The following is a 23,447-nucleotide window of genomic DNA, read 5'->3' on the forward strand; positions in this document are numbered from 1 at the left end:
CAGACTACTTGCTTGCGGCTTCGTGGGAATGGGGCTCTTGTAAGTTCAATTACTTCGTATGCTAGGACTACCCATCGCCCCCAAGCTGATCACCAGCCTCTCATTAGAGCCCTTGGGACCCCTTTGGATTGGCCCGAAGCCAAGAAGAACGCAGACCATGTCCGCCAATGGGGGATTGAGCAGTTGCTAGCAATATGGAAGCGCGCAAAGGGCAAAGAAAGAGACGCTCTGCGATGGGGTGATGAAATAGAATACCTCGTCGTGGCTTTTGAAGAAGAGCGTCGAAAAGTCAGGCTGTCTCTGAGACAAGCGGACATTCTCAAGGCTCTGGCAGAAGATGAAGCCTTGAGCAAGCAGGGAGGATGCGTACCGGACCTTCAGACTATAAAGAGCACTGGTGATGCAATACCAGTCTTCCACCCCGAGTTTGGTAGGTTCATGTTGGAAGCGACACCTGGGAAACCTTGGGGGATCGGATTCAAGGACCTGCTGGATGTGGAACCCAACATGAAATGGCGGTTGGTCAATATCACTATTGACCCTGTCAAAAAGGGTTAGAGCTGACATGTTCAAAGGCGGATCATAGCCAAAGAGCACATGGAATCGAACGAGTACCCAATAACTCTGACGACCTTCCCTCGATTGGGCACCAGGGACGACTTCATCGCTCCTTATTACCCACCTTCTGGCGAGAGATTACGGTCACAGTTCCTTCCTGACGAGATTGCGAACCCCCACATCCGCTTCCCTACATTGGCTGCAAACATTCGATCCCGGAGAGGACGGAAGGTTGAGATCAACGTGCCCATCTTCAAAGACGAGAACACTCCAGTCCCTTTCATAGACCCCACAGTCGATTACGATATGCACAAATGGCCCGAGGATGACGATGTACGAAATGGTGCGGCGAAGGATAATCACATTTACATGGACGCTATGGCATTTGGAATGGGTAGTTGTTGCTTGCAGATCACTTTCCAAGCCAAGAACATCACTGAAGGTCGAAAGCTGTACGATCAGCTCAGCCCATTGGGTCCTATAATGTTGGCACTGACTGCTGCAACGCCAATATACAAAGGCTTCCTTGCAGACACAGACGTGAGGTGGAATCAGATTAGCCAAGCAGTAGACGATCGAACACCCGAAGAGCTCGGTGAAGCCGTAAGCATTTCCAAAGCGCACGGCATTGGATGGCCACTGACTTCCCACAGCCAGTAAAACATGACCGATGGCGAGTACCAAAGTCGAGATATGCTTCAAATTCTACATACATCTCGCAGGATCCTCGGTTACGGAAAGAATACATGGATCCTGACCTTGTCGTGGATGAAGACCTAAAACAGCAGCTCATGAACGGCGGAATGGATGCTTTGCTAGCTACACACTTCGCTCACCTCTTCATCCGAGACCCTATCGTCATCTTTGCCGAAGATCTCAAGGAACTCGATCTGAATAAGACCGACCACTTTGAGAATCTTCAATCGACAAATTGGCAACACTTACGCTTCAAGCCTCCGCCACACGACAAGGACACTGGGTGGCGAGTCGAGTTTCGTCCCATGGAAATACAAATCACTGACTTCGAAAATGCCGCCTTCTGTATCTTCATCGTGCTAATCACTCGCGCCATCCTCAGCTTCGATCTCAATTTCTACATACCGATACCTCTCACAACAGCAAACATGGAAACGACCCACGCCCGAAATGCAGTCCTTGACCAGAAATTCCATTTCCGCAATGACCCTCTTCCACCTCGACCAATGAAAGCGAATGGTGCATCAGGCACTACCACACCAGCTTACCAACCCTCTCGACCACCAACACCCACAGGACCAGTCGAAGATGAACATTCTCTGATGACCATTGACGAGATCATTAACGGCCAGTCTGGTGAAGGCTTTCCCGGCCTGATTCCACTTGTAGAATCCTACCTCAACAGCGTGAACATCGACGTCGAGACACGTTGCGAGCTAGCTCGGTATCTTGACTTGATTCGCAAACGTGCTTCTGGTCAGCTATGGACAGGCGCGAAATGGATTCGGCATTTCGTACATAGTCATCAAGATTACAAAGCCGACAGCGTTGTCAGCGAGGGCATAAACTACGATTTGATCAAGGCCGTGGAAGACATTACGAAGAACGAGGGTAAGAATGGAATGGGCGAGGAGATGCTAAGGTCTGGATGGGTAGATATGCCTAAAGGTTCAGCTTGCGGCGCATAACCAACGACAAGCTCGGATATCAATCACCAGCATACTATTTCTGCATACCGCTTTCCCTCCCTTACGGCAGCTTGTTCTCGCATTTGATCGATCCATCTCATGGTCTCCTTCTCTCGTTGCTCGCTTGCTGAACGCACATCGCGTACATGCAAGTACGAATCCTCCAAGTCCGTGCTTAAAAGCGATATCCCATTCTCTTCAAGTCAATACTATCTCAGACACACAAGACTGCTTTCTGAACAATTTGAACCCTTTTGCCCATTCATATGTCTTTTACGCAGACATTTCTACCACCAATCCTAGCGCTCTTGCTAGGAATCGCTTCGCCAGCTTCATCTCCAGCTCCTGTTCAAGCGTCAAATCCCTTCACCAACAACAACAACAACAATGACCTGGGCTGGACTACGAACCTCCCCGCATCCATGCAACCGCCTCTCCCCCAATCCCCACCCAACACAACCTCCCCTCGTTCCCAATCCCTAACCGCCATCCTCCATCACGACATCCCCGTCTACGGTTCCCGCCGCGGCCCCGGCGCCACTCCCCTCTTCATCGACCTCACCGCGGACCCCCTCCAACCTCACCCTCCCGAACCAGTCCCTCCTCGTCTGCAGCTGGCAAGTCATCAACGGCACCAATCGTTGCCGACGGACACGGACCTCGGCCTCTACGCCCTCACGCCGGGTTTCTTCGGTCGCGGTAATGCCTCGAGGGAACCGTTTGTTTATCTCGGCGCGAGATGTGTCTGTCAGTCGCCGCCGTCGGAGGGGAGGATGGTATGGGGTTGTTCATATCTTGCTTTTCTCTTTTTTTGACGTTCACATCCTTTGAGACTGTTTTCTTCTTCTTCTTCTTCTTCTTCTTCTTCTTCTTCTTTCAACCTTTCAACCGTCACGGTGTCAGACAGGTCGACGGCTATCTGGCGACCGTGTTGAGGTGATTGGGCGAGTGGGCGCTGCGGAGCGGTGGGTTGCCCGAGAGGGGGGGTTTTTTGGGTGGGGAAGATGGGCGTGCAGGCGTTTGTGAGGGAAGGTTTTTTTGTCATGCGGATGGGGTGGGGGCTGGGGGTGTGGTTTCTATAGGCGACGGGGAATGTGGAGGCGTGGATATTTTGTGAGGTGGGGGGGTGGGAGAGGCGTTGTGTGCTGTGTTTTCTTGGGTTTATGGATGGGTTCTTCATCTATTCGACGCTTGTTTAGATGAAGTCGGGCTGGTAATCTTCCCAGAGTTGTATGGTAAGGCTTCACAGTGGGCAGTTTTGGTAGAGTCGAGGCATATTCGCCCCGGGGACGTGTGTTTGTTGACGCTAATGCATCGTGGTGGACATTATTGCGCCTTCCCGAGGAGGAATATGAAATGGTCATTTTGCGTGAATCTGTACAACTGCTACCCTTCATTATCCCAGCGGCGTGGCCCATCCCACCTCACTTATCGTAGCCTTCGTATCCAAGATCAGGTAACATTTCGTAAGCGTGGCCTCGCACAAGCGCTATGCTGAAGCAGAAACCCCCATCGCTATGCGTGCAACAAATATTCAAAAGCTTGGTTTTGTTCTAGCAGATAGATTCCAACCCATGTTGATGAAAGCGGATCAAAAACTAAACAAACCGCTTCTTCTCTTTCCAAAAGGATAGACAACGAGAGCACTCATGAACAGACCCACCGTGATTCCAATCGCGATTTGAATCATGCTGTATGCGACATTGAGGACATCACTGTTGACGTTGACAGTTGAAGCGCTGGTTGCGTTACTGATAGTGGTCGTCCCGTTGCTCGCGGTGCCATTGACCGTTTGTTTCGTAAGCTGATTTGCGGACGTCAGCCCGCTGATCAGACTGCCTCCTGCGGCGAGGCCCGAAGGCACTTGCACGAATATGGCTGGTAGCAGCGCGGCTGCCGCCAGGCCATGGCGGAGACGACTATATAGGTTTCCGATGACACCGATGGCGAGAGCGCCGAGCGTGTTTGCTATCTGGGCGTTCGAAGAGAAGCGGTTGGCCGAGAAGTGGTTGACGATGTACCCGGCAAAGGCGATGACGAGCATTATCGGCATTTGCTTGTACCTGCCCTGGTTGATGACGATGAGACAAAGCGTGAAGGGAGGCACGAAGATAAATTTGAACCAGACCGGCATGGCTGTCATGCAAGTAGTGTTGTTGGTCGCGTTTTTATCGATAGCACCAAAAATCGCGGTGCCAATCGTGATGCCAAAGCCAAGAAACAAAGAGTATATTACAGCGTAGATCATACGTACGGAACCAGCGACTATGTTCCGCGACTGAAGCTCAAGAGAGCCACAAAGGATTGTGTAGCCAGGTAGAATCAAGGCGATGGAGGACTGAGCGAGAGCGGAAAAACAGAAGAGTCGGCCACCCCTAATGGAACCAAAGGCTCGAGCGAGGAAGCTGGTCAGGACGGCGGCAGAGATTTCGAAAATGTTCGAGTAGAGCTCCGATCGCGGGGCAAGTATGAGTTGCATGACTCCCAAGAGACAGCCTAGAAAGAAAGCTATGGGCATGTCGATCGGACGAGCACCGAAAGCGAACGGTCCAACACACATGCTGGCGAATCCATATATAATCACGCGGAACCACGGACTATAATCATCCTTCTTGCGTATGATCTCGTCCAGACGTTCCATCGCTTCCTCGACGCCTATCGTATCGTGGACCACCTCTTTGTACACCTCATGAGTATCGCGAAGCTTCCCAAGGTTGACACCTTGTGTAGCACGGACTATTTTGACCTCTGTCGTATGCGTTGATTGATCGTCAAAGGAGACGATCATACAGCCGGGAATGTAAAGGAACTGGCCGTCAATTTCAAGTACTCTAGATGACATACGCATATACTCTGTGTAACTGTGTCAGCAGCGGAAAAGTCTTGCTTTGCAACGATACGCACCTTCGAGCCGATGTGTCGGTGCTCCATATGTCATAAGAGCCCTGCAAATCTTAATAAGATAGCCTTGCCTTTGCATTGTCTCTGCAATGTGTACTTGGATCCGGATCGAGTCGTCATTTCTGTGGCCCTTCTTTTTCTTGCCCATAACGGTATCCAAAGCCTGAGCGCTCAACGGTCTGTGCTTCGCTTTTGGTCTGATAGCCTTTGATGTCTGACTGGAACCGGTTGTTGGCTGAGCAAAGACAGTAGATGAGCTAACAAGATCTGACAAAGCCCCAGTAGACTGGCTCTGAGAGTTCTTATAATACCACTTCTGATGCTTTGCTTTCGGAGTAGTAGCGCCGGAAGATGTTGGCGAGCCGGCCGGTGACGTTCTTGGGGTCTGTGCAGGCGTTGTTGCTCCTGAAGCTGTTGATCCATTCAAAGACTGGGCGGCACTGTCGCGTCGATGTGCTGCTCGAGTAATGGCATCGTGACCAGAAGGTATATGAGACAGAGCAATTCCAGCTCCCTGCTCATTGTAGAGTTTTAGGAGTGAGGAGAGGTAACCTTCACGGTACTCCTTGGGCCTGGGAACGTAGTGGTTGGGATCACGTTCATACATAGGTGTTTGGACACCTGAGGCCGTCCCGGGCGGCGTCTCGGCGTGAAGTCTGAACAATCGTGGTATCTGTGGTGACTTATGATGCGCAATCAAACGAGCAGCCCTAGCGTAGTATCGACCTGCCCTCTGTTTCCCTTTCTTCAATGACAAAGTCTCGGCTTCCTTTTCATCGTCTTCATCCGTGTCGTCTTCTATCCCAAACTTCCTTCGTCTGGTTTCTAGCCTTTCCAGGTGAATGTCGCTCAAATCCAGCCTCATTTGCCTTGCTGTTTCGGGAGGCGGAGATGGAGGTGGAGATGGAGGTGGTGATCTGGCGACTGTCCTCTGCGGTCTTTGAGGAGACGCAAATCTGGAACCAGGGGCAGAGTGACTGCCCATCATACGGGAAAGACGTTCGGCCCTGTCCTGTGCCGTCTGCTGTGATATAGCTTTTCCCACTGCTTTCTCGTCCTCCTTCCTTCCGTCTTCATCCTCCTTGTTTTCCTCATCATCAGATTTGGTGTCACTGTCTTCCGGTTCTGAGTCACTTGAAGGCAGTCTCATTATCGAAGGTTTGGGTCTGGGGATTGGTGCTTTAGCAGACGATTCCGTGATGTCCAAAGACTTCTCAGGGTTAGGCGCAGGGGCGCCTGAATATGAACTGTTTCTTCTCACTGTGTTAGACCTTGTCCTGGGTAAAGGCTTCGGCCTGGGAGGTGGGTTGGTATCATCTCGAAGATCGAAAGCGGCCCTCTTGTTTGAAGTGTCCAATGACTCCCCTCCTGGCGTGAAGCGTACATTGTGCCTTTTCTTGGGTGGCCTTGATCCTTCTCTAGAATGTTGCTTGCTGGACTCGGCACTTTGATCTCTGGAGCTTTCTTCTTCGTGTGAGGCTGGTGTATGGGACTCTTCTGGGGACGGCATGTCTATGTCGTAAGTAGTACTGATCAATTGATTATATCTGTTAGGAATAAGTCATAAGAGACGAAAGCCTGTTGGAGAAGGCAAGTAGAAGCTTGGCGTGAGAAGGTTCTTTGTTGCCAAGTTAGACAAGGTCTCCCAATGCCTACGGGGCAGTTGGGGCGCCGGAGAGAGAGGGAGAGGGAATTACATAGGAAGAAAGAGACAGAGCGACAGAGGGAGAGGATGAGCAGGTCATGGCATATGAATAGCAATTGATCTATAAGCATAAAGAAGTGGAGAGAAGAAGCGATGAAACCTTGTGTCACGGTGGAGAAGATTCATAACTGCTCACATTCCTAGCCTACCGGACGGATAATGCCGAGCGCAAACGGACCAGAGAGGCGATATCTGACGTCTGATTAAACGAGACACCAACCAAGCTAGCGACAGGTGCAAAGTCAAAGACATCCTTTGAATGTTTGTTTGTTGTGCACCTTTCGTGCTTTTTCATCAATCATGATCAAGATACATAGAGGCAGGAAGATGAAATTGTTGTCATTGGGAATTGCCAAAGACGCTTGACCGAATGGCGCAATCTCGGAGCATCTTATCGCCGACTGCCTAAATTTAGCCCTATCAAATTTCCTTCTTCCTCGCCGCCACGCTTTCTACTGGTGATGCATCCATCTTGGCTTGGAGGCTAGATGGAAAAAATAATGGCTCAGGGTCTCAGGGTCAAGCTCTAGGAGCCGCCGACGTCGACTTGCTTCAGCTCCACAATGATTGATAGGAGACTGCCGGCACCAGTCAGTAGCTGCTCGAAGCATTTAGCAAATGTCAGGAATCTACGGTCTGTTGATCTCAGTACTATACTCATGCCACCACCTCGAGCGAGGTGCAATGATGGTCTTTAATAAAACGTATTTGGGGTCCGGATATCTCGTTCTATTGTGCAAGTCGTGCGATTATTAACCCTATCCAACATCTTGCTCAAAAGTCGTCCCGAGGCATATGTAATCTTTTTCACGGAGAGACAGACCAACGCAGGTACGACGGGCATCAATGAGGGTCGAGGATGGTCCTGGAAAACCCGTCGAACCAAGCTTACAATGTCGTTCGGCTCGGACCGTTTGTAGGCCACGTACTATACGTCCCTACTCTGGAACCGTTGCATGTAATTGTCCCTGGTACTGGATGCCTTTCAAAATTCCAGTATTGAACCGCCCCTCCCGCTCCTCTGCTATGCACGCAGTGTCGCGTTTCAAGTCATCTGCAGGGACTGCTACCGAGACGCGGTCGTATGACCATCGATACCAAGCGCCGCAGCAGTCCTCGCTACTTAAGAACAAGGGGCTCGAGCGCCTCCTCCGTTCGTGCCGATTTTCCAACTCTACAGGCACTTTGATCGTCTCCGATTTCGAAGAAATCACGTATGATGCATTTCATGCCTACTACCTCGATCCCCCTCCTTTTCAGCCTCGTTGTACACACTCTCGCCGTCCCCAGGCCACCACGCGCACCCGGCGGCTCACTCATCTTTCCAGTAGAGGCCGACCAACAATGCGATAAAGTGAGCTGCCCGAGTCCATATCACTCGGGTGCCGCTTTCTGCAGGAGCCTCAATCGAGGCTGCTATCTTTGCGCACCGAACCCCCGCGCGCTGGCGCCGTTTTACACGTTCGCTTGCATGGGTGACTGGCAGGTGGAGCGGCCATTGGAAGTGTTTGGAGCGGCCAATATATCGACGAATCGCTCTACAGCCATCAATGCCTCGGACGTCGAAACGGCCGCTCATTGGTAGGCAGGTTACAAAACGGATTGACTACGTAGCAACAAAACGGGGATCACAAGTTTGGAAGACTTTTTGTGATCCATCACTCAACCACTCTGAGCACCCTGATCACGGATATCCCGCCCTCCCCGCCCTCGCCCCACCCATCGCACCCCCTTCTTGTTCGGAAGCCTCAGCACCAGCACCGGCCCCAGCATTCGCTTTCGCATTCGGATCAGTCGTCCGACCATCATCATCGGCCAGTCTGCGGTCCCACTCCAACACTCGCGTTGTTTGAATTCGGATCACCGGCTGGTTCGGGGCCAGGAGGCGGCGTGAGGGCGCCGGGGGCTTCGGAGCCGGTCATCATGCGGCTGTGGATGTTTCGTGGTTGCAAGTTAGGTTTTCAGGTTGCGGTGGTACTGGGGCGCAGAAGGTGAAGGAGACGAGGAGGAGGATAGCGATAAGGCAATGGTGGGGCTACATTATTAGTTGGTCGACTATTCGAATTGGAAGTGAGATTCATAGTGTTGGTTGATTAAATGTGCTGGATTGTGGTAAGGAGTAGTGAGGGTATTAGATGGAAACCTGCTCGAGATTACGAGTTGATTCTCGATTGTACTCTCGTAGTTGAGTAATGATTCATAGGCTCACGAGCTACTTATATCAGTTTTGGAAGGCGAAGCTCGTGGCAGCCCAGCATGGGAAATCAGATGGATAGAGGCTGAGTGCCAGTGAAGGATTTTTCCTGGGCCGCCTTGGACGTCTGGTAAACTTAATGTTTGAGAGACAAGGCAGACGAGTCAGAAAGGCTGTAGTGAAACTTGTAAAGGAGCTGACGCTCACATTTTTCGAACATCTTGACTCAAGGACTAGATAAGACGTCATCAAGATAATAGCGACATCATGCGCCAACGGAGCGGTAGCAGCTGCAGGTCACCGTCTTCGACATCGGATTTCAAAATAGATCTCATCGTGAAATTCGTGCCGGAGATGAACCACGTGGACTATGGTACCTACACACTAGCACAAAGGTGTTTCGATCTTGGGAAACCCCGAGCACATCGTGGGGCAAACGTGGGGTGCATGACATTCAAATTCTATCTCAAGACAGGAGGCTTCAGATCTGATCATCGTGATGATGCAAATCGTGATCACTAGACCTGCAATGGAGGATCTGCGCTCGGATGCGAGTTGCTGAAACCAAACGGAGCTGGAACGTCTAGGGCTTTGGTGCAACCATTGCTCAGAGAGTAAGCGACAAGCGTCACAAGAGAATCTTTCGTCAGGGAGGACACCAGTATGGAACTGACATGGGAGAGGAGAAGATAAAAATTATGCCTCTAATTTGTTGTCTGTGACTACACGATTACGTGCTCTGATATTGCGTTCCGATCGATAGGTGCGTTGACGTTCGGCCTCATGGAACCCCTTTCTTCGCATTCATGATCAATCGATTGGTGGGAGATATTTGGATCTTGTTGTAAAGCCCAAGAAGTCTTTCATCAGATCCTCAACGCAACGGTCCTGAAACCCTCTTTCTTCGACGAGCGGTCGCTCTTCCCTCGGTAGTCACGTTGACGACCTGAAAACCGGCAATCGCGGTCCTGTTTCCTTGCACCAACCATCCGTCCCACCATGGGACTTCTGTTTCCAGCCTGCGCATGCGTGATTCAGCAATCGCAAATTTCTCTATACGATTCGCAATCACGAAATGGTAGCGAGAGTGCACCCGGCTTAAAGCATCTATCTCAGCGTTCCGCAGGAAGAACGCCAACTGTGGGTCATAGTCTCCAGGAAAAGCATGCGCGGTTTGGCGATTGCTCACCGTGAGGGTGAGAAAAGCTGTGGAGTCGGGGTACATCCGAGCATCGATATTCGATGTTGGATCCGTGACGAAGTCCACCAGTCCTTGGATTTTTTTCGTGACAAATCCTCCCACTCCGTAACGCCCTAGACATTCATTGGCGACATATGCTGCCATTCCTCTTATGTCATTGGGCACAACGTTGATTCTGCTGATACTGACGGGTGAGGCGACGTCGACGGATATCAACACACTACCATAAAATTCTAGGAATGGCAGTTCATACGCCGGTCGCAGTACCGAAACATTCGCCGCGAGACCATCTATTTCTGGTCCCCCAACAGAGTACGTGACAGGCAGCGTGCCTTGTGGGAGTAGACTACCAGCTTGCAAAGCTTCACGACGTGGCAGGCCGGTTCCATAGGCGCCATTGCAGAAAACAAAATTTGGTGCCACAGGCGGTATTGGAATAGGGGGCGTGTATGAATCGAGGTTCACAAGATTGGTCATGATGCACAATATAGCCGGCTCAGTAGGTTTCTCTTGATGTTGTTGGAGGAATCTCGACGAAGGTCATGTTGTCCAATTCTGGCTATGGCTGAGTCATGTGAAGACGAGTGACCGTTTGATGTACTGCCGAGATTATGGGAGCAGTCGTCGCCTACAACTTGGGGAAAAACACCGCATGCGATGAGTAACACCGAGCGCTTCCGAGGCCATAGCGTCCTTGTAGAAGCCCGAAACCTGATTACGAGACTGGACGTTTCGAAGTTGCAAAGCAAGGTGCTGGTGAGAAAATAACACGTGCTGTCACTAACTTAGCTCTGGCTCGGATGTTTACTGCGCAATATTCGAGAGCTTGGACTAATTCTCGCTCCGCTGGTCGGCTCTAGTTTGGCAGAGGAAGCGCTGCACTGGGGTTTTTTGGATACCACGCAGCAAGTTTCCTCCTTTAGCAGGTCACATCCTTTCAGTGGCATAACGCCGTCGTGATGCAACGTCTCATAAGTAATCTTTCTTTCTACTCGTCCTTGTATACTGATTCATGTGCCATTCCGTGTCCCCGCTCTTGCTCTCCAATGTCCCTCCCCTAATCTCAAACAGTCGCATCGTCATTCGAGGGCCCACCTCCGCCAATTCGACACTTTGATATCCTGTCCGCACGAAGACGTGATGTCTTACTTCTATACTGTCCTCGATGTTTTTGAATGTCACCACTCGGTTGCCCACCTTCTGATTGGTAGTTGCAGCATCTCGGGGCGGGAAAAGGTGCTTCAGTATCTGCGCCACTCGTTTACCAAGAGGACTATTGAAATTTTCGAAGATGAGGTGCGGGTAGGATTCGCTGACTGTGCCCTTTGAAGCGTTGGGGAGGTCGTGACGCAGGAAGACGTTATGTAGCGAAAAAGACGCCGTGGGGCCGTGAGGCAGATGAGAAATTGTCAGGGCTGTGGGCACGCCGCGGTGTTCGTGGAGAAGAAGTAGGTCCGTCAAGGAAGAGGCATTGGCGCTAGAGACGAGATTGGGCAGAATGAGGGTACCTCTGTTGAGACGAATGGAGGTAGGAAGTAGAAGCCGAATCTCTTTAGCAAAGGCAGATAGTCGAGTGGAGGGTGAGCGTGAGGTTGTGACCAGGGGTCGGGGATCTGTGATGCCAGACAGATGGGCGTATTCATCATCGATGTCATTGTGGGCTTCGGCGCTTTCGTCAAACTTGTAGTCTTCACGTAAAGTCTTATCGTTGGCAATGGCAGGGTCCAGAGGCTTTCCAGTCGCCAGAGAGGCTTTGAGCTTTGCACGCTTCTCAGCAGTCTCTGCTTCGCGGAGAGTGAGGGCGCGGCGGTGGAGATAATCTCTCCTCTGCCGGGCTTGTCTTCTCTGGTAGAGCGAGATTAGCAAAGAGTAACCTTACAACTATAGAGAGTCGGGGCACGAACAATCATCTTGAAACTTGTAGAGCAAGGAGCGAGCTCTTTGCTCCTGTGAATGATATTTTCTTTTACACTGGCCGTACCTGCAGCGAAGAAGAATTTTAGTGGGGGGGCCGCACCTGCCAAGACCCAGCCCGAAAAGCGGCCTTCTTTTCGCCGATCAAATCCCTCCCTTCCCACCCACCAACACTTCTCACATTCTATTCTAGTTCCCTTGCAGGAGCCTCTCCCTTTCCTTTGTGGTGGCGGAGTCAGATGAATTATTCTTTCAGTCTTACCAAGAGCTTCTCGCATACGACAAGTTGCCGAAAGCCGCTGTGATTAGTCGCAAGGGCTGGCTCATTGAAGCTTCTTGACCTGCCAGGTACTATCTCGCCTTACACAACATCCTAAGGCGCTATGGAGGGAGCTTTCACACACCTGGGAAATCATCTCATATCAGATTCAGCATCTACAATAAACGCTGGAGACGATCTCTCCACCATCGACCCCGACGAGAGCATCTTAGATCGCGAATATGGGAGGGGCAATTTGACTGGGGGACCTAGGAGACGTCGACATGATGATGAAGATGAGGGTACAGAGGCATTCGACGATGATGACACGGAGAGCATGGTCAGCATGCCAGTGGATGGTATCAACGGCAAGCCAGGCATAAGAGCTGAGGAGGAGAAAGAATTACCACCACATGCTTGCGCGTAAGCTTATCATAAGCCTAAACGGGCCTCAACGCAGCTACTAATATTTGATTCCTTGTCCAGATACTGCGGTATACACAATCCAAGTTCCGTCGTTCGATGCCTGGCTTGCAGCAAGTGGTTTTGCAGCGCTCGCGGCAATACCTCTTCCTCCCACATTATCAATCATCTAGTCCGCGCTCGCCACAAGGAGGTACAGCTTCACCCTAGTTCATCTTTGGGAGATACTGTACTCGAATGCTACAACTGCGGTACTAAGAATGTGTTCTTGCTCGGCTTCATACCAGCCAAGTCCGACACAGTGGTGGTGCTTCTCTGCCGTCAGCCTTGTGCATCTATGCCGTCCTCGAAAGACATGAACTGGGACGTATCACGTTGGCAACCCTTGATCGAGGACCGATCATTCCTGGCATGGCTGGTATCTTCACCTTCGGACCAAGAGCAACTGCGCGCACGCCACCTAAGTCCCCAAATGATTGCCAAGTTGGAAGAGATGTGGAAGGACAACGCTTCTGCCACAATTGCAGACTTAGAGAAAGGCGCAGGTGTAGACGACGAGCCAGCACCAGTGCTGCTACACTATGACGATGCCTACCAATATCAGAACGTCTTTGGGCCCCTGGTAAAGATCGAAGCAGACTACGACCGGAAGCTGAAAGAGTCACAATCGCAAGATGGATTGGTCGTTCGCTGGGACTTTGGCCTGAACAACAAACACCTTGCTAGCTTTGTGTTGCCGAAGCTCGAGCTCGGAGACGTCAAGCTGGCTGTTGGAGATGAAATGCGCATCAAGTACACTGGAGAGCTCCGTCCGCCATGGGAAGGGGTTGGCTATGTGATCAAGATCCCCAACAATCAGTCAGACGAGGTCACCATCGAGCTTCGTGCAAAGGGCGACCACAAGTCTGTCCCGACTGAATGCACTCACAATTTCAGCGCAGACTATGTGTGGAAAGCTACTTCTTTTGACAGAATGCAGCTTGCTATGAAGACGTTCGCTGTTGACGAGATGAGTGTATCAGGATACATATTCCATCGACTCTTGGGCCACGAAGTTGCGGCAGCACCGATGAAAACCCAGATGCCCAAGAAATACAGCGTACCTGGACTGCCAGAGCTTAACGGCAGTCAGATCAATGCCGTCAAGAGTGTCCTTCAGAAGCCTCTAAGCTTGATTCAAGGCCCTCCGGGTACCGGAAAGACCGTCACCTCGGCCACCATCATCTATCATCTTGCCAAGATCAATGGTGGACAAGTTCTTGTCTGTGCTCCGTCTAACGTGGCCGTCGACCAGCTGTGTGAACGAATCCATAAGACGGGATTGAAGACCGTTCGTGTCACGGCCAAGTCTCGCGAAGATGTCGAGTCCCCGGTCGGCTTCCTCTCTCTTCATGAGCAGGTTCGCATGAATGATAGCAATACCGAATTGGTTAAGCTCAACCAACTCAAGAGCGAGCTTGGTGAACTGTCGAGTCAAGACGAGAAGAAGTTCAAGCAGCTGACTCGAAGTGCCGAGCGTGAGATCTTGACCAATGCGGACGTCATTTGCTGTACTTGCGTCGGAGCTGGCGATCCACGTCTTGCTCGCTTCAAGTTCCGCACTGTTCTGATCGACGAATCGACTCAATCCGCAGAGCCTGAGTGCATGATTCCATTGGTGCTCGGCTGCAAGCAAGTCGTTCTTGTCGGTGACCACCAGCAATTGGGCCCTGTTATCATGAACAAGAAAGCGGCAAAGGCAGGTCTAAACCAGTCGTTATTCGAACGTCTTGTCATTCTTGGATGTGCTCCTATTCGGTTGAACGTACAGTACCGTATGCATCCATGCCTATCAGAGTTCCCGTCAAACATGTTCTACGAGGGTTCACTGCAGAACGGCGTAACGATGCAGCAGCGCCTACGTCGCGATGTAGACTTCCCTTGGCCAGTAATGGACTCTCCGATGGTGTTCTGGTCGAATCTCGGTAATGAGGAGATTTCAGCCTCTGGAACATCATATCTCAATCGCACTGAAGCATCCAATGTCGAAAAGATCATCACTCGCTTCTTCAAAGCTGGTGTTCAACCCAGTGATATCGGTATCATCACGCCTTACGAAGGCCAGCGAAGCTATGTTGTTAGCTCCATGCAGACTAATGGGACGTTCAAGAAGGAGAATTACAAAGAGATCGAGGTGGCCTCCGTTGACGCTTTCCAAGGCCGGGAGAAAGACTTTATTGTATTATCCTGTGTGCGCTCCAACGATCACCAAGGCATTGGCTTCTTGAGTGATCCTCGCCGTCTTAATGTCGCGCTTACTCGAGCCAAGTATGGTTTGGTCATTTTGGGCAACCCCAAGGTCTTGTCGAAGCATCCATTGTGGCATTATCTTCTTTTGCACTTCAAGGAGAAGAATTGCCTGGTCGAAGGGCCGCTATCTAATCTGCAGATCTCTTTGCTGCAGTTCAGTCGTCCCAAACAATCCTACCGCGGGCCCCAACGCTACCAGATGTCTTACCAGCGGGCTTCCGATTTGAGCAATGGCATGGCCAATGGTCGCAATGGCCCTCGTCAAGAGTACAACGATGCTGGGTCCCTCGTCGGCTACATTCCGGATGATGTATCATCCGTGCATTCATCTTCCGTTGGCGGCGGTGTCGGTGTCCCTTCTACTTACCCACCAATGTTTTCTGGATTCCAGGACACTTGGCCTACCCTGAACGGACGTCGGATGAACGGTGCGAAGAGCCGAGCTGGGACCGAGAGCATTGCTGGCGAGTCTGTTGCTGCTAGTGAGTCGGACATCAATGGTCCCGCTAGTACCGTCGATGGCAAAGGAGGAGTTAGTCTGGCTGGCCTCAGCATCAATGATGCAAAGCAAGCCAGTATTAACCAATCGGATCGTCTGAAGCGCTACGTGGAATCTGGTGGACGTCCTGGCGATGGCAGCGTGTTCGGCGGAAGCTCTGCCGGCGGCCGGGTCCCGCGTGGAGATGATGACGATGCTCGAAGCGTCTCTACAGCCTTTGCCAGCCAAGTTGGGCTGGGCAACTACGATTGATCCGACATCCGAAGGCTGACTCGGAAACATGGTGGTTGATTAATGGAATTCAGTTGACAAGACCAGATACAACACGACGACAAGGCTAGATGCTCCTGCATGCGCTTGGGTACTCCGAGCAGTCATGGCACTACTCGAGAGACTCCGGGTCTTGATGAGCGACGCGAGGCTTCGGAGAAAGCTGCAAGGCTGATACGCCAGCCGCAGAGATGCTCATGCATGCGAAAAATTGCAAGTCGGGAGGAAATGAATTGCCGTCATGGAGGCGAGGTGGAAAGCGCAACTGTCTCTACGGCATCATGTCAGATAATGTTGCAGCTCAGTGGTGGTTGTCCGTGGAGGGATGGCGATTGTTCTGCGCCGTTCCGGGTCTTGCCCCGTCGAATCAAGTGATGCCCCGAGCGGGTCCGCAAGACACGGCAACGTGTATGCAGTTGCCGGTCCATTTGGGATTTGCAGCATGTGCAGCACTGACTTTCCTTTCTTCATCATGCGTTTGATAGATCGTCGGATTGTGAATGCAAATCCCGTCTCTACCTTGTTTGTGGTCCCACTCTCCTCGAAACCGGGACATTGCGCGAAAAAGCTGGCATAGCCACGCCCAGCAGATTTCCGATGCGCGTGGTCGTCTCGTAGATAAGTAGAGTATTTGGAAGGATCTTGCAGGGTTGAGGTGCGTCTGCAACTCTGCATTGCTGTGTAGTGTGCACGCTCTCTTTGCCTCGGGGCTAACCGAATCTTGACGCGATCAGTCAGGAGAGATGGCGATCGGATTTTCCATCATATGCGTTCCAATCTCCTTTGCAGGCCCACTCGTTCCCCGAGATTGCCAGATTGTGGGTCAGGATAGCCGTTGGGAGTAGAATAAATATGTACCTACATTACCGTACATAGACATGTGCTTACATCCCACGTTGACGGACGTTGATCAAAAGTATTATGCGCCGCTTAACGTACCTTACCCTTGTTATGTGATTCATGCAGGGCAGCGCCCCGAGGGAAGGAGATTAGGGGAAAGTCAAAGTACCTTAGACATGGAGTTCGTCTGAATGGGCTCTAGTGGAAACCAGGCAAGAAGCCACACTTCATCCGCAAGAAGTAAATGATCAACACGGGGCGGCGCAATCAGAGCGCTTGGCGTCATTCTTGTCTTGGAATCTGACCATTAAGGAAAGAGCAGGCAGACTAAAGGGAAGAAATGGAAGAAATAAGGTAGACTTGGATCTAATCGGCTGATGATCGTATCCCTGATCATGCCTGTTCCATCCCCTGCTCATCCTTATTTTCCCTGGTCCATCAAACTTGGCATTGGTCTGTCTTTCCTTTTCCTTTCTATTTTCCTTCCCAACCACGGGCTACCAATTACCAACCATACGAGTAATGAGACGGTAAGATTACTTGACCTTAACAATCTGTCCGGGGGTGCCTAAGTCAAAACAGCTTCGATCGTCTTCGCCTACATCAATTAGTCTCCAACAATCTCCTGATGCTGCACTTTTAAATCTATTCATGTCAGCCGCCACGATCACACTACCGTAAAGTATTATGGAGTCGTTCGTTTCAGCATCTGCTCCGCCATGGCCTTCAACCTTCCATTCTTTTGTCTCTTTCTTCTCTTTGTTACTCTCCAACCCCACCATCATCGCCATACTACTCACCCTCACTCTCGTCCCCCTCGTCCTCTGGATTGACACCATCGGCAAAAATCCTGGCTCTTCTCTCAATACCATGCCGGGGAAAGACCCTTCCGCTGACTTCAAGGGGAACATCAAAGTCAACAACAATCCCCCTACAAAAGAAGATCTCGAGAAAATCGCGGACCTGCCTGTGCTAGACAAGGATGGGAAGAAGTGTACGTTCAAGAGCTTGTATGCCGACAATGAGAATGGACCGCGCCGGGTTCTGATAATATTTATACGGCATTTCTTCTGTGGGGTATGGAACCCGATTAACCCCTTCCTGGCCGTGAAAGACGCTGACAAACATCCACAGAATTGCCAGGAGTACCTCCGTACCTTCGCATCCTCCATTACCCCCGAGTCCCTCTCCTCCCTCTCCCCTCCCACCCAAATTGTCGTCATCGGCTGCGGCCAACCGCACCTCATACCCATGTACATTCAAGAAACCGGATGCCCCTTTCCCATCTACGCCGACCCTACACGGAAATTATATCATCTCCTCCGTATGACGAGCACCCTGACTCTGGGCAAGACGCCCGAATACATGCAGCGCTCTATCCTGTCCATGGCTGTGAGGAGCTTCATTCAAGAGCTGAAGTCGGGCAGAAACATGCTTTCCGGCGGCGATTTCCGACAAGTGGGTGGAGAATTCTTCTTTCAAAACGGGAAGGTGACCTGGTGCCGTCGCATGCGGAGTACGAGAGACCATGCGGAGATCCCCATTGTAAGACAACAGCTGGGACTGGACGACACGCCAGCGCCACGGAGGAAGAGGTGGAGCGCTGCCGGTATAGGTGATGGTATCACCAGGCGATTGAGTAATCGAAGACCCATGAGTTGGGCGGGAGGGCCGAGAAGTAAGAGCGGGAATAGGCTGGAGAGACCCGCCAGTGGGATGGACTTCCTCAGAGAGGAGGATGGGGAGAAGTTGATAAACGGGAATGGGGTTGCAAGTGGGCATGATGTGGGTGCCAATGGCGCCGCCACGAATCGTGTTGCTACCAACGGCGCTGCCACGAACGGTACGGCCAACGGAGCTACTGTCAACGGATCCGGCAATGGTGGTACCACGAACGGCCGCGCAATCTTGGAAAGAATCAACTTCGATACGTAAGGCGTCTGATTGGGTCGTCAATGCTGAATTTTCCCGATACCCTGGTACTTTGCTATAGTTGCACGGCTTTGGTCCATTTGTACAGCACACAATCATGTAAATATTTGATGAAACCTGAACGCATTGGCTGTGCTCACAGTCCCATGTTGATCGCGTCCTCTCCTTTGCAACAACAGCGCTCCGCATATGGCCAATACACACGCGACCCGTTACCATTCAACCTCCCTCCCTCCCTCACTCACCCACCCACTTCCATCCCTTGCACCGCCCCATTCACCTCGCCTCCCCAACTCCCCCCACCCCACATCGAAAGCAGTAGAAGAACTGTACGGTTTGTTGAACACGGGCTTTCTATCTCGCACTTTGGGTTCGGATCCATGAACCGTGTCTTACCACAGAAAAGAAGAAAAAAAAGAAGAAGAAGAAAAGAAGAGGAAGAGAAGAAAAGAAGAAGAGAAGAAGAGAAGAAGAGAAGAGAAGAAGAGAAGGAGAAGAAGAGAAAGAAGAGAAGAAGAGAAGAAGAGAAGAAGAAAAGAAGAGAAGAAGAAGAAGAAGAAGAAGAGAAGAAAAGAAGAAAAGAAGAAAAGAAGAAGAGAAGAAGAAGAAGAAGAAGAAAGAAGAAAGCGAAGAAAGAGAAGAAAGAAGAAGAAAAGAAGAAAAAAAAGAAGAAGAAAAAAAAAAAAGGGGGGGATCCGGTGGATGGAAGTAATAAAAACCTCGAGGAGGCAAGTCCACACCCAGCGGGCTGCATTTCGAAGGCTGCTCATCGTCATCGTCATCGTGGCCGTCACTCCATTCCATACCCCCTCTCTATCTTTTGTGTCGATCAAGGAAAGAGTCGGTCTATATGTTTTGGGATCGGATACCGTGGTCCCGGCTCGAATTGTGGCGCTTTTTTGTTTATGGGAGAAGGGATGGGGGATGGGGGGGGATGGGGATGGGGGGGGGGGGGGGGGGGATGGGTAGGGGGATGGGGGGTTGGTGGGGGATGGGTTGTCGGGGAGGGGTAGGGGGGATGGTGGGGGATGTTGGGGGAATGGGTAGGGGGATGGGGAGGGGGATGGGGATGGGGATGGGGAGGGGGGATGGGGGATGGGTAGGGGGGATGGGTGGAGGAAGGGGGGATGGGGAGGGGGGATGGGTAGGGGGATGGGTAGGGGGGGGAGGGGGATGGGGGGGGGGGAGATGGGGGGATGGGTTGGGGGATGGGGGATGTGGATGGATGAGGGGATGGGGGGATGGATGGAGGGATGGGGGTGGGGGGATGGGGGGATGGGGAGGGTGGATGGGGATGGGGGATGGGTTGGGGGATGGGGAGGGGGATGGGGATGGGGATGGGGGGATGGGTAGGGGGATGGGGAGGGGGATGGGGTGGAGTTTTTACACGTTTGGGTGGATGGGGGGAGGGGGAAATAGAGTGGGTTGGAGAAGAAGAAGGAGGAGAAGAAGAAGAAGAAGAAGAAGAGGAGAAGAAGAGAGAAGAAGGAGAAGGAGAAGAAGAAGAAGAAGGAGGAGGAGGAGGAGGAGGAGCGAAACCGCATACGTCGATGGGCTCGGTCTGGCTTCTGGTCCGTACGATACATGAAGGCGTGGTGGGCCGCCGTGAGGAGGATGAGGGTTGGGGTTGGGGTGCTTTGAGGGGGGGGAAGGGGGTGAAGGGGGCGAGTGAGTGGCTACTGTTGTTACTGTTGTTGGTGGGGGAGGAGGGGAGGGGAGGAGGAGGGGGCAAGGGGGAGAGAGGATGTTCAGTGCTGGGGGGACGATTGTAGGCGTCGTGGTGGTGGTGGGGAGGGGGGTGGGATTGTTGTTGTTGTTGATGATGACGATGATGATGGCGGTTTTGAGTAGAGGAGGAGGAGGAGGAGAAGAGGAAGGAAGCAGTGTGAGAGCGCCGTGCTGGCTTTCTATCCCTTTCCATCCCCGGCGGAATGGCTGTTTCGACATGTGTACTAATACATGGAAGTACAAGATGGGTTCGTCGTTTAGGATATAATCTTACATACGTAGGTGAAGCACTCAGCGGGTCCATCGTCGTCACGTTGCTCCGTCGCATCTAAATCGAGGGTCATCCCTCGTCGCTTCTGTACTAGTACTTCACCTACATACTTCTACCCGAATCGACTTGGGCGAAGAAGGTCTTGGTCTGATTCTTCCGGGTTGGTTAAGATGCTCCTCATTCATCTAGATAAGGTAGATAGACTGTGTGTGTGTGTTGCTCTCAGCGACGGGGGGCCCCTTTCCGAGCTAATTTCTGTGCGGTCAATGTAGTTATGGGTCGGGGTGGCGAGATGGGGAGTTGTCGTGTGAGGATTGCTTTTACCGGGTTGATGGTCAATGGACTTGCTGGTTTGTGTGTTTGGTCGAGGGCGGGATTGTGCTAGGACTAGAAGTATGTTGGGGTTGATGGGGGTTTTGAGATCCTCCCCCTTCACAATCTCTTGCTCTTTCGATGGCACTGGGGTAGCTGAACCTAGGGAGGCAATGTGCTTTGCAACCCAACGCGGCACCTTGTCTATAGGATGCATTTCAGCCGTGTGTGAGTTGTTCTATTTGACGCACATTATGCAGGCTTGTATATTTGGAGATCCATGATTAAGACTGTGGAAAACGACACGGACGGCTGTTACGTGGAGACTTTCTCAAACTGCAACCCATCCGTAATGTTTCCGAACTTCGCACCCCACAGATCCGAAAAATACGTGCTCCTCGGCATCCACGGCGCCTTATCTCCCGTCCTCGGCAGCTCCTTTGCTCCCCTCACCACGTATGTCGACGAGAGATTCAGGGCCGGCACAGACTTCATGCCTTCGCTATGCTCCCGTCGCGGCACTGCTGAAGTCACCCCTTTGGCCTTCATAGACTTCAGCAGCCTGGTCACCAGCAGTGCCGTCGCGTCAGCGCCGAGCGTCCACGATGCATTCGTGTACCCAATCACGGTCGCCACGTTCGGCACGTCCTGCAGCATCACGCCTTTCCAGAGGAGCTTTTCGCCAATGGTAACGGGAACGTTGTCCACGGAGATACGTGCTCCGCCTGCAACTTTCAGCTTCAGCCCCGTCGCTGTGACTATGATGTCGGCGTCAAGCGTCTGGCCTGAGGCTAGCCGAATGCCTGTTTCCGTCACGGTGGTGATGGTGTCGGTGACGACGGAGGCGTTGCCGGCGCGCATGGCGCGGAAGAAGTCGCCGTCGGGGCAGAGACACAGGCGCTGCTCCCACGGGTTGTAGCGCGGTGAGAAATGAGGGTCGTGTGGTATGTTGTCCGGTAGCTCTTTCAGGGTGGCCTTTTTGATTAGGTTCCGGGCCGCGAGGGGGTAGAATGTGCAGAATTTGATGAAGAGGAAGCCTAGGATTAAGAATTTTAGCCGTGTGATGCGGTAAGCTATCCAGTCTGGGAAGAGCTTTTGGGCCCAGTGCCCGAAGGGATCGATCGCTGGCCGCGCGAGGATATAGCTGGGGCTCCGTTGCAGCATAATGACATGGGAAGCTGTTTCTGCGAGCGAGGGGATCAGAGTTATGGCCGTTGAGCCACTGCCGACGACGATGATTTTCTTGTCCTTGTAGTCGAGATCTTCGGGCCAGAACTGGGGATGGACGACAGTCCCGGTGAAAGCCTCGATACCGGGGATATGGCTGCTCAACGCTTCGTCATAGTCGTAGTATCCGGTACTAAGGATGACGAAGCGTGCGTAAAAGTGTGTTTTTCGACCCTCTTCATCGACAAGTAAAGCCCAGGTTTGTTGGTCCGAGGACCAGTTGGCCGAGACCAGCTTGCGGTGAAATTTCACCTTCTGATCGATACCGTACAATGCAGCGGACTCGTGGATGTACTTGCGAATGGAATCGCCGTCCGCGATGACTTTTGGCTCTGCCCATGGCCGCCACGCAAAGCCGAAGGTGTAGAGGTCGGAGTCGGAGCGGAAGCCTGGATACCGGAAGAGATCCCATGTGCCTCCCATGCCGCCGCGCGCTTCGAGAATGGTGTAGCTGGCTGATGGTAGCTCGGTCTGGATTCGATAGGCGGCATTGATGCCAGAGATACCGGCGCCGACTATGATGATGTCGAAGAGGTCGTTGCCCGCTTTATCCGTGGAGCCCATGGTTACCTCTTCTTCTGATCCAGTGGACCTATCCTTTGGTGTGCGCTGTATATATATACTCAATGCTTGTGATGACTGTTCATTGTTGCTGATGTGCTTCTGTGGGAGGTTTGTAGGTTATCAACACTTACTTGTATGTTGTTGTTTAACTCTCTAGATCGCGCTCATTGCGACCTTTCTTATTGAAGTTCTATTGAACTTTGAATCTTAGAAGCTGACGACCAAAACATGGAGCGAGCATTAATTTGCATATACCAAGCGAATACTGATGATATATAGGAAACGCAGAGCTATCGGTTGCCACCTTGGGCTTGTCAAGGCCTGGCGCCAAACATTACCTCGGTCTGGGCGTCCGAAGACAACAAATCCACTTAGCCAGCGCACAGCCTAGTTCAGGTAGCTTATCAGTGCACGTACCCACTACCCCTTGAGTCCTTGACAAAGGGCCCTGAGCTGTTATGTATGGGGAACGATGCCCCAGGTACAGTATATGAGTACCTCTTACTGTCCATCATTCCAGTAGCCTCCATCCTTCTGGTTAGGGTAACAGCTCTACGGTCACTAATGGATCCCGTTACAGTCATCGCGTTGCGCACGCTCTTTTCTTCGACGTCTTTGACAAATCGAAATATATGCTGGGGCACGGGCTTTCTAGTAGTGGAAAGCTTGTTAACATCGTGTGAAGACTAAGGTACT

At 51.9% G+C, this 23,447-nt stretch overlaps 7 protein-coding genes across 7 annotated transcripts; 2 read left to right on the plus strand and 5 right to left on the minus strand.

Annotated features, from left to right (window-relative positions):
- Window positions 1-28: 28 nt before the first annotated feature.
- Window positions 29-3,162, plus strand: HO173_009040 (uncharacterized protein; the record flags this gene model as incomplete). The annotated part of the gene is made up of 6 exons (XM_037310935.1): window positions 29-39; window positions 108-518; window positions 576-1,161; window positions 1,212-2,186; window positions 2,504-2,998; window positions 3,055-3,162. The coding sequence occupies 6 exons, from the start codon at window positions 29-31 to the stop codon at window positions 3,160-3,162; spliced, it is 2,586 nt and encodes an 861-aa protein (XP_037162251.1).
- A 651-nt stretch (window positions 3,163-3,813) lies between these two features.
- HO173_009041 (uncharacterized protein) lies at window positions 3,814-6,633 on the minus strand (the record flags this gene model as incomplete). Its single annotated transcript, XM_037310936.1, has 2 exons — window positions 3,814-5,075; window positions 5,127-6,633. 2 exons carry the CDS (start codon window positions 6,631-6,633, stop codon window positions 3,814-3,816), a joined length of 2,769 nt encoding a protein of 922 aa, XP_037162252.1.
- A 3,263-nt stretch (window positions 6,634-9,896) lies between these two features.
- HO173_009042 (uncharacterized protein) lies at window positions 9,897-10,700 on the minus strand (the record flags this gene model as incomplete). The annotated part of the gene is made up of 1 exon (XM_037310937.1): window positions 9,897-10,700. The coding sequence occupies one exon, from the start codon at window positions 10,698-10,700 to the stop codon at window positions 9,897-9,899; it is 804 nt and encodes a 267-aa protein (XP_037162253.1).
- Window positions 10,701-11,192: 492 nt separating this feature from the next.
- Window positions 11,193-12,133, minus strand: HO173_009043 (uncharacterized protein; the record flags this gene model as incomplete). The annotated part of the gene is made up of 2 exons (XM_037310938.1): window positions 11,193-12,068; window positions 12,128-12,133. 2 exons carry the CDS (start codon window positions 12,131-12,133, stop codon window positions 11,193-11,195), a joined length of 882 nt encoding a protein of 293 aa, XP_037162254.1.
- Window positions 12,134-16,156: 4,023 nt separating this feature from the next.
- HO173_009044 (uncharacterized protein) lies at window positions 16,157-16,552 on the minus strand (the record flags this gene model as incomplete). Its single annotated transcript, XM_037310939.1, has 1 exon — window positions 16,157-16,552. One exon carries the CDS (start codon window positions 16,550-16,552, stop codon window positions 16,157-16,159), a length of 396 nt encoding a protein of 131 aa, XP_037162255.1.
- Window positions 16,553-17,404: 852 nt separating this feature from the next.
- Window positions 17,405-18,652, plus strand: HO173_009045 (uncharacterized protein; the record flags this gene model as incomplete). Its single annotated transcript, XM_037310940.1, has 2 exons — window positions 17,405-17,794; window positions 17,852-18,652. The coding sequence occupies 2 exons, from the start codon at window positions 17,405-17,407 to the stop codon at window positions 18,650-18,652; spliced, it is 1,191 nt and encodes a 396-aa protein (XP_037162256.1).
- Window positions 18,653-19,003: 351 nt separating this feature from the next.
- On the minus strand, window positions 19,004-22,751 carry HO173_009046 (uncharacterized protein; the record flags this gene model as incomplete). The annotated part of the gene is made up of 2 exons (XM_037310941.1): window positions 19,004-19,013; window positions 21,280-22,751. 2 exons carry the CDS (start codon window positions 22,749-22,751, stop codon window positions 19,004-19,006), a joined length of 1,482 nt encoding a protein of 493 aa, XP_037162257.1.
- Window positions 22,752-23,447: the final 696 nt, after the last annotated feature.

Source organism: Letharia columbiana, assembly GCF_014066305.1.
Source record: "Letharia columbiana isolate WasteWater2 chromosome Unknown Sc0000036_s0, whole genome shotgun sequence".
NCBI lineage: Eukaryota > Fungi > Ascomycota > Lecanoromycetes > Lecanorales > Parmeliaceae > Letharia > Letharia columbiana.